Source organism: Malus sylvestris, chromosome 2 (assembly GCF_916048215.2).
Source record: "Malus sylvestris chromosome 2, drMalSylv7.2, whole genome shotgun sequence".
NCBI lineage: Eukaryota > Viridiplantae > Streptophyta > Magnoliopsida > Rosales > Rosaceae > Malus > Malus sylvestris.
In genome coordinates, this window is record NC_062261.1 from 3,600,078 (window position 1) to 3,610,466 (window position 10,389).

General features: G+C 37.6%; 2 protein-coding genes across 2 annotated transcripts; both read left to right on the plus strand.

Annotated features, from left to right (window-relative positions):
- Nucleotides 1-932: 932 nt before the first annotated feature.
- Nucleotides 933-3,050, plus strand: LOC126594394 (polyol transporter 5-like). The gene is made up of 2 exons (XM_050260706.1): nucleotides 933-1,261; nucleotides 1,592-3,050. The coding sequence occupies exons 1-2, from the start codon at nucleotides 1,144-1,146 to the stop codon at nucleotides 2,980-2,982; spliced, it is 1,509 nt and encodes a 502-aa protein (XP_050116663.1). The 5' UTR covers nucleotides 933-1,143; the 3' UTR covers nucleotides 2,983-3,050.
- Nucleotides 3,051-9,034: 5,984 nt separating this feature from the next.
- On the plus strand, nucleotides 9,035-10,389 carry LOC126594404 (transcription repressor OFP8-like). The gene has a single exon (XM_050260715.1). The coding sequence runs from the start codon at nucleotides 9,203-9,205 to the stop codon at nucleotides 10,082-10,084; it is 882 nt and encodes a 293-aa protein (XP_050116672.1). The 5' UTR covers nucleotides 9,035-9,202; the 3' UTR covers nucleotides 10,085-10,389.

A 10,389-nucleotide genomic window follows, 5' to 3' on the forward strand; every position in this document is an offset into this window, starting at 1 on the left:
AGGCAAACAAGTAGTGAACGGGGATACAGCACAAAGACACCTCCACCAAGTGGAAGCGTCACCCCATACACCACCACAACGAAATTAATGAGGACATGGAGGATTATCATTGTGCAAAACATAAAACTTAATCGATAGTGATCTTTCTCGAAGAATGCCCTCCTTCTTGATGTTTCAAACTTTCACCACTTTTGTTCATCTCTTTTAATGAGTGATAATGTTTATCATTTTATTTATCAGTATTTGATGAGTTTAAATTTTAACATTTATGTCTATTCAGTACGCATATCCCAAAAATTAAAATCACCTTATAGTAATAAATAAGGTGTGAGCAAAGATTAGAACTTTAGTAAAAAGTGTGTTAAAGAGTAGTGAGCTTCAATAATACCGATATCTCATTTAAAAAAAAACATAAAAAAAAAAAACGAAGTTGTTATGAAAGAAGTCGAATGAATGAACGAGTTATGACTCAACCCAAAAGAAAATTGAATGAAAGAGAGATGACTCAAAAATTTGTCACTCTGACTCAAAGAGGTACTTAATCACCACTTTATCATAGCTTATTGGCTAAGAAAATAGCCTAATAAAGATTTAATATCTTAGAATCACGTAAACGTTTTAATTAGTATTACCCTTTCGATATATGATTTGTTTGAAATTATTTTTAAAATGATAGAAAATGCTTTTAGATAAAATGTTTATGGGTTTCACTTTTTTCATAATTCATTTACATTTTAATGAAAATTGATTTTGAATGTATTTTCACAAAAAATATTTTCAACCATTATAAAAACGTTTACAAACGAGCTCATAAAACTTAAAACGGAAAAAGAAAAGAAAAAAAAGAATAATACACATTGAAGTCAACAAGTATGTGTAGGAGTAAGACTTTGGATAAAAAGCAAAAGCAAGAGTAAATATTAACAGAGAAAATGCCACTACAAATAAAGGTTACTGCTTCGGCTGCTGAACTTGTTGTTCGTTCCCAAGTTATGCCGAGTTTTCTCACTCCTCCGTCACGCAATTTTGCTCCCTTCTGCAACCTAACAAAACCTATCCACTCTCAGTCCCTCCCTCACCAAACCAACAGAAACTGAGATCTTTACCTAAAATATCCTCAGAAGAAGGAGAAGGAGTTGGGAAATGGATGTGATTGTGGATCCAGGGGAGGGGCAAATCGGTCAAAGAAAATCCGGGATGAACAAGTACACAATTGTCTGCGCTCTCTTGGCCTCCGCAAATTCCATTCTTTTGGGTTATGGTAAGTTCTTTGTGGGTTTTTTCTACCATTTCCGTCGGAAATTGTTCCTGGCATTTTCTAATTCATAAAAACAAAGTTTTTTTTAGTCAAAATGTTATGTAAAATTTAAAATTGATAGAAGTGATATTTGAGATTGTCTACCGTCAATCATTCTAAGAAATCTTCGGACATTTTTTCACAGAATGACTAAAACGATTGACGATGAACTATTTTAGATAAAAAGGCAATAAGGCATTGGAGAGAAAGAAGTATAGAATGACTGTTGTGGAGCGTTGATAACAGTTTCATTTCCATCAATTTTACCAAAGAAATTGCGTAAAATTTGTGCAGATATCGGAGTGATGAGTGGTGCGGTGCTCTACATCAAAGAGAATCTCAAGATCACATCAACCCAAGTGGAAATTTTGGTAGGAACCCTAAACGTGTTCTCTTTGGTAGGATCACTAGCATCCGGCAAGACTTCGGATTATATAGGCCGGCGTTACACTATAGTCCTAGCCGCTTGCACATTCCTAATAGGTGCACTCCTCATGGGCCTAGCGCCGTCCTACCCATTTCTAATGGCGGGACGTGTCGTGGCCGGCATTGGTGTTGGCTACGCCCTCATGATCGCTCCCGTCTACACGGCTGAGCTATCCCCCGCCATGAGCCGGGGATTCCTCACCTCTCTTCCGGAAGTGTTCATCACATTCGGGTTATTACTCGGTTATATTTGTAACTACGCCTTGTCCGGCCTACCGCCGCACATAAATTGGAGGCTGATGCTCGGGTTGGCGGCGGTGCCGGCAATCGGAATTGGGTTGGGAGTTATAGCAATGCCTGAGTCCCCTCGTTGGCTTGTGATGAAGGGGAAATTAAGGGAAGCAAAAGAGGTCTTACTGAAAACATCATGTTCTGAAGAGGAAGCTCAACTGAGGCTTGAGGAGATGAGTAAGGCTGCTTTGGATTTACCGACAGGCCCATTAACGGCCCAGGAAGATTCTTCGGCTGGTGGGCCTGGACGAGGGGCTTGGAAAGAGCTCTTGCTGCGTCCTTCTAAGCCCATTCGTCGGATGCTCGTTGCTGCCATAGGGATCAACTTTTTCATGCAAGCTTCCGGCAACGACGCCGTTGTGTACTACTGCCCGGAAGTATTTAGGGCAGCTGGAATTCACAGCAAGAAACAGCTCTTCGGCATTAATGTCATAATGGGCCTTGCCAAGACATCCTTTGTTTTCATCTCGGCGAGTTACTTGGACCGGTTTGGGAGGCGGCCCCTTTTGTTATTGGGCTCGGTCGGGATGGTGGTCTCGTTAGCTGGGCTGGGCCTCGGATCAAAATTTCTCGAGCATTCTAGTAGTAAGCCCACATGGGCCATTGCCTTGTGTATCGTGGCTGTTTGCGCCGATGTTTCGTTCTTTTCGATTGGGCTTGGGCCCATAACTTGGGTCTACTCATCGGAGATCTTTCCGATGAGGTTACGGGCCCAGGGTTCGAGTCTAGCCATATCGGTGAACCGGTTGGTAAGCGGGGTGGTGTCGATGACATTTCTAACCATCTCTAACAAGATAACATTCGGGGGAGTGTTTTTCGTGCTGGCCGGAATAATGGCGGTTGCAACGGTGTTCTTTTACTTCTTTCTGCCGGAGACAAAAGGCAAGACCTTGGAAGAAATGGGGACGATTTTTGAAGACAAGGACACAATAAATGTGAATAGGGTGAGGGAAATGAGAGAGATGTAGTGATAGTGTTGCCCTAAACGCCTTGTATTTTTTGTTCTACTATGAATTAAAAACACGTAATATGTTAATTTAGAGTGTTGAGATTGTATATTCAAAAGATATCAAGGTGAAAAAGCTACAATTAGAAGTTGCTTCTAATTAATTCGGGATGAAAGGTAGTGAACAAATCCGTAACAATAGTGACCAAGGGAAGGTTGATATACTTGTATTCTTCAATAAAAATGAAAATTCTGTTTGATTCCTAGCGTTGACGAATCACACGATAACAATAAGAAGAATGCTGAAATGGTCTTTGTAAGTTTTTTCAACAAAATGGGCTATCGCAACTTCGCCACCAGCTACTCTCCTTTTCTTTTTCTTTTCTTTTTTTTGAAAGGAAAGAATAATAAACAATTCGTGCATGTTGGCCCAAAATTGGTGGCCAATGGAGATTGTTAATTAAGTATATCAGATTAGATTAGAACAGACTAATATCCAATATCAACCCTAAATTGTACTATATCCATACGGAATATAAAACAACGGTAAAACTGTACAACCAGTCTGACACAAGTAAAAAAAATAGAAGAAAAGAATAGAGAACTTAGACAAAGACAAGAGGATGACAAACAACTAGGAGAAAAATGGTGGTTGTTCACGGGTGGATGGAAAACCTGTGCCCGAAGAGTTTGCTCGCTGCAATCAGTGAAGATCTTTCTGCCCATGTTCACCGTCAAGCCAACACCGTTGCTCATCGTTTAGCTAGGTTCAGTCTAAATATTGACAGTCATCTTGATTGGATTTACCAGCCTCCTAGTTTCATTATTTGATCTCCTTGTGGAGGATGCAATGTAACTTTTTTGTACTGTGACTCTTGGCTCCCAATGGCCTCTCTATCAATATACTACTATCGTTTCTATCAAAAAAAAAAAAAAAAACTGTGCTTGCACACGCATTCTAACTATACAAAATGAGTTCGATTATTGACTTGAGTTACTAGACATGGTAAAAATTCCAAGCGACTTTTAAACTTTGTTACTTTTCCATCGTTTAGTGCCTGCAAATGGGTTCAAATCTTTCTTTTCTCTGATTGATTTTGAGAGGCCTGTCCCTATTTACCCATCAGTGCCCAACAATCCACATCTTGTATTGTTGTATGGGATGCTTTTGCCAAATTGCCAAAATTAATTGCAACTTCAAACAGTTAGCATCGATGTGAAGAAGGGATTGGGTAAAAAAGAAAATCGTACAACAAGAAGGGGAGACATACTTGTACGTAGGCCGGCATGCTAAGAAATCTAAATGCAAACAATGAAAAATCTCTGTAGGAGTGATTTGACATACAAATGAAGACAAGAGAAGTCATAAATTAGCTAATATATGTTGGCAATTATATTCCCTTTTCGAAATGTATGAGAGCAAGGAAGGCCATGTGCCGCAACCAGGAAATGTAGTTTTTCCAACGGATCTGTAGCGACCAATGAGGAGAAAAATAACCATAAGCAAAGCAAGATATCACACTAGAAGAGTCACTTTCAAGCCATACGTTTTCCCAACCCTGCACATAAGATAACTTCACAGCAAGGATGACAACATGAAACTCCGCATAGAAAGAAGTATAATGCCCCAAGTTCAAGGAGAAACCACCGATAAAACTACCCGCATAATTTCAGAAAACCTCACTAAAATCGGAAGGACCCGGGTTAAAGCTGTTTTGGAGTATGAACTAATTAGAATTAGACACAGAGCAGTCCAAAATTAGATAGAGCTTGGCTTGTTATAAAAAGAGTGCAACTAAACCCTAGAAATTGTTCATCTTGTTTTCATTATGAATTTAACTTAAAAGTTGTTCATCTTTTTTTTGAAGTTCGAATTAACCAGAATTAGACACTGATAAGTTGGAATTAACCAAAGTGTTGCTTGTTTTCATAAATACTGCACATAAACATAAAATTACAACTAAACCCTAAAGCTTGTTCATTTTGTTTTCAGTCCGAATTAACCAGAATTAGATCCAAATCAGATACCAAAACTTGGCTTGTGTTTATAGAGACTCCAAATAGGCTTGAGATTGCAACTAAAACCTGAAGATTTTTCATCTTGTTTCAGTCCGAATTAACCTAAAGATTATTCATCTTGTTTCCAATTCGATCGAATTAACTCTAAAGACTGTTCATCTTTTTTTTTTTCGCGTCTGAATTAACTACAATTAGACACATCAGTCCAAATTAGCTATAGTTTACTAAACTCTAAGGATTGTCATCTTGTTTACAATTTCAATTAACAAGAATTAGACAGAGATCGGTTGAATTAACTAGAACTTGGCTTGTTAGATAAGATTACAACTTGCAAGGGGGTGATGAGAGTGTTATGAAAGCTTATTGGCTCATAGCTTGGTTCATTGCCCTTGTCTTTTTTACTCCAACCCTATTCCTTTATGGTATTCATGGAAATAGTAACCATCATTTTCGCCCAAAAGGCATTCTCAAAATGTCAAACACTAACCCCTCTCGCAAGTCCAGATCGATTTTTTTTTTTTTTTTTTTTTTTAATTTTCAGAGCCTGGACCTTTTAGTCATAACAAGAGCATGAAAGCGAGTGTAAGTGGATGACGAAATCTGTGTCGTGGCAATAAGTTTCTTCTTGTCAAAGAGCAAACTTCCACTTGAAAAATGAATCCCATCTGCAGAAGACTGTCTGTTAGCTCTTGGTTGCATGGGAGCATTGGTTGTAAAGGTTAAGAACCTGCGCTCCCCTCTGTACTTAGCTGTTGGAAGCTTCTAAGAACTTGAGATGCTCATCTTCAAATATATACGTGTGTGTGTGTGTATTTGAAGAAAATATAAATATATATACGTATTATATGCCACTAGGGTTTTTTGTAGGAAACTTTAACGAAAAGCTTCCAGTACTGTTTACTTTAACAAAAAAACCACGTTTTTACACTAAAAAGTCAATCATGATACTATTCACTTTACCCTTTATTTTGTCTTTATCGTTAAAACTCAAAATTTTCAAGTCATTTTCATTAGTTTTTTTTTTTGTTTTATTGTGAAAATTGAAACGTGCGTAGTACTCAGTAGTCAGTACATGAAAACTTTCAAGTTGTTTGGTGCAAGCCAAGAGTTTTAGGTTCTCTCAATTTGTCTTTTAACTGGTGGACAAATGGGAAGCAGACACGAACATATTGACAACAGATATAAAACCAAAAATTCAGATTGAAAACATCAAAAAAGCCTGTTGAATAATAATATTTCCCAGTACAACATGGAAAAGGTGACAATATAACCTTTGTCCTCCACTCTGAATCTCACTAACCCCTCTCTCTCATGAAAATATGCATGTAACCAGGGGAGGTGGGTGACAAACCTGCATGTTTGGGGAGGTTTTCCACTTTCCAGGGCATTCTTTTTGGGGTGTGCTATCCACACACCCCAAATTACTTCTCACACATCCTTATTAATTTCTATCCGTTGATCTTCTTCAATTCATCCGATCCGACGGCCGAAAATTAGAAGGGTGTGTGAGAAATAAAATGGGGTGTATGGATATCACACCCCTTCTTTTTTTATGCAACGTCTGCTCATCGAAACTTCCAATTTCAAGAGCTAAATTTGAACTCACAAGGAAGAATATAAATGATTCTGAAGAATATATTGTACATAAGTTTTATGGTCTTTCGGAAAAGAAAAAAAAATGTAGCTCATGTACATAGATTACGCAAGCAGAAAATCTGTTATTTAGACTTCAAAATAATATTTTTATGATAAGGGACTCCACAACTTTTCTAGAATGCCAATAACAATTTTAATCATCAATAAGAACTAAACTATTGGGTCACGAGCACATATAGTTTACATGGTAAGTGGTTGAATGGAGCCAGGCTGCGCTACAAATATGTTGGCTAATGACCCTCCCATTTCCATGCTTTATGCATCTGTGTTTAATTTAAGGTGCTTACCAGCATAAAGACTCCACTGTATATTCAGAAACAAAAAAAGGAGCAAATCCTGGTCTCTCTACAAACCTATTTTTTACTTAAAGATAATATTATACCAATGAGAAGAAAGGTTAGGGGAAATTTTTCAGTGTGTATCCAACCACTTGTATTGAGCTACCGAACCGTATTCCCAATACACTGAAATTTCTTCTTACAGAGATAAAGTCAGGGCATCCGTCCATGTCTCATAGTCTGTTCTGATTTTCTCTCGTACCCACTAATATATTTGAAAAGAGTGCTACGATCAGTCGTCTACATATGTAAATTAAACACATCCTGACACATTGAAATTTTTCTCCTTACAAAGATAGAGTCAGAGCCTCAATCCAGGTCTCATAGTCATCAATAATTTTCTCTCGTACCCACTAATATATTTCAAAATAGTTCTACGATCAATCGTCTATATATGTACATTAAATATGATTACTCATGGTTTACATATCTCTCAAACGTTTCTTTTGAATTTTTTAAAGTCAAACATCTCTTTTTAATATTACAAGTGATATTCTACACATTAATCTACACTAAAAAAATCAAAGAGTTCAAACTCGAAATACAATAAGAATAAGTTGAAGCAGAAGTGGAATACTTTAACCATCAACACAATATATCACTTGTTAAGCCAAGAATTTTTAGATTCTAGTTTCTTCTTTCTTTTAATTTAATATATACCTACATATAGCCTATAGGTATATATTATTGCAACATCATAACAAGCCGCAGGATTGTTTGATTCCTATACAGGAACAAAGAAAGCAACATCCACAGTTTATAATAATTTCTGCATCTCCAATGTATATTTGACAGCAATATTTTACCCTCTTCCTTGTCATTAATTCTTGGAAGTGCATATAAAGGTTTCTACTTCCTTGTAACATAATCATCAATCTAACTTGAAATTGGATAATGTAAACGTAACAAGTCTTGGAAAAAAATAAAAACTATACTAGAATGTCAGGAAGCCAAATGACATCGAAGAAAACGTCTACAAGATGGAAGAGCTTGCTCGGAGAAATTGATTTCAAATAACATAATAAATCCAGACAAGTGAAATCATGACTATGCCATACTTATGAAACATATTCAATTATTTAGTCACACATGTGAAAAATGCCAAAAAGAACTGTGTACATGTGAGAAAAAGCCAAAACGAACTGAGTCGATGCCATATTTTAATGAAAGGCTTAAGAGCTTTTAGGTCAAACTAAGATGACCTAAAGAGCTGCAGACAAGTAGCATTTCTAGTATGGTGATATTCTACATATATAGGTGCATAATTTAATGTTCCTCACATCTTAAGCTAGAATTTTGAATTTTCTTAAGATACATAGTTTGATCATATCCAAATCCTGCTTCACATAAAAGGTTTAGAGCTAAAGTGAACAGGGTAGTGTGACGCTTCCCTTGCTTCGAATTCAAATCCTCTCGAGTAAACTTTATGGTTTAAAATTTTGTTTGACCAACGAAATATATAAGCTTACATTCTTTCAACATAGTTTAAACTCCAATTATATACCCATAAATAGCCTCAAAAGATTAGTAAAGTTTTTGGTCCATCCTCCCATGCACAAGACCTAATATAGTGCGTGGGCAATTACTTAATAACCATAGATAGAAGGCATTCCTCAGATCTGCAGGCGAACGGTACATCATCTAGCTGCCCATGCATGCGTCTCAGAACATAACTATGTAATGATTTCATATTCATAAATTCATTCTAAGGCAAGATTCAAATTGGCTGAAACTAAAAAATAAAAAATAAATCTAAAATACAAAAGATTAGTTGGAAGGTAAAGTTGGATCATATATCATCTTAGAAAAAGAAAAAAAAAAAGAACTATTCTTTTATACCAAGGAGATTTTACTTTTACTTAATTTAAACTGTGATGGAAAATTTGTACTCAAATATACGTAATAACGATTGCATCCGTTCTAACTAATATGATCGTTTTCGCATCTACAAAAAATAAAAAATAAAAAAAATTATTGCTACAAGTCAACAACGGGCAGTACATAATCAAAACCAGTATTTCTTGTTAGATGACAAAGGAGAAGACAAACCTGCAAAAAGTTTCCTCAAACAACTGTTAAAATATCATTTAAAACGCTCCCACTTTCGGTTTCTCATGCATTTATACCCCTCTCATCCAAACTCCTACATATCTCTCTCCTCTCTCTCTCTCTCTCTATCTCTCTCTCTAGAAATTCAGTTCTCCTTCTCCATAGCTCTCTGCAAGTGCAATGCAAAACCGATTCAAGCTCAAGCTCTCAAACATGTTCCGATCCTCATTCGGCTCCTGCAGGACCCGAAACTTATCGGACGTGATCGAAAAAGCGGTGTGCTTGCCTGAGAACCAGCAAGACTTGCATGCTGCCGAGCCGCCGCCTAAGCAGTTGCCGCCTCGACAGTTTCCTTCCATTTGCAGACCTAAATGCTCCGATTTAAATCAATCCACTATCTCTACCAAAGACGCCATGCTCCCAAGACGCAAGATTTTCGAAAAGTACTCTGCTTTTGTAAAACCCTTTAATCCCGACGGCCACACATGCCCTCCAGCCTCGCCAAACTCGCCGCCGTTAAACCCCTACTACAACCTCCATGAGAAAAGCTCGAAACAAAGAAAAACAAGAGTCAAGAAAAAGAAGAAGAAGGCGAGGAATTCCAAGAAGGACAAAACCAACGGTGATTTTTTCCCGTTTAGTTCTTCATCTTTCGATAGTAACAACTACAGAGGATGGTGGTCGAGCAGCGATGACGAGATTGACACACTGTTTTCTTCAAAGAGCCACTCTTCCGACTCCTCCGGGCCCCGCTTGCGCGGTCGCTCACGGCGAAACGGGAGCACCGGCAGCCGGAGAAGAGCGAGTTCCGACGTGGGTCTGCTTCCGTTGCAAGGAAGAGTGAAGGACTGCTTTGCGGTGGTGAAGAAGTCGAGCGATCCGTACAACGACTTCAGGACATCAATGGTGGAGATGATCTTCGAGAAGCAGATATTTTCGGCGAAGGATCTCGAACAGCTTCTGCAGTGTTTTCTGTCCTTGAATTCCACACATCAGCACGGAGTGATTACTAAGGTTTTTACTGAGATTTGGGAAGCTTTGTTTTCCAACCGGGGGTCTTAATGATAGAGTTTTCTGTAATCTGTGTTTTCTAGTGGATTTATTAATAGTTAGAATCAAACTTTGGGTAACTACATTGATGGGTTTAGTGGCATTTCTCTTCCAAACGCTGAAAGATATCTTAAGTTCGATTCTCAACATCCAGTCAATTCCTAAAAAGAACTACATTGATGGGTTATTATCTCTTTAGCCTCAGTTATGTAATCTCTATGTATTTTAATTCCTCTGTCTTTCTTAGTGAAAGTGTCCTCTATATTCCTGTATATTTTGATATTTTCTATGCATGATTTCTGGGTTTTCTTCTGTTC

Bases quoted from the DNA above. Each gene is read 5' to 3' on its own strand.
- LOC126594394 (XM_050260706.1), top strand. From the start codon at position 1,144: ATGGATGTGATTGTGGATCCAGGGGAGGGGCAAATCGGTCAAAGAAAA. The intron at 1,262-1,591 runs GTAAGTTCTTTG...AAATTTGTGCAG, and splicing joins TTCCATTCTTTTGGGTTATG to ATATCGGAGTGATGAGTGGT.
- LOC126594404 (XM_050260715.1), top strand. From the start codon at position 9,203: ATGCAAAACCGATTCAAGCTCAAGCTCTCAAACATGTTCCGATCCTCA.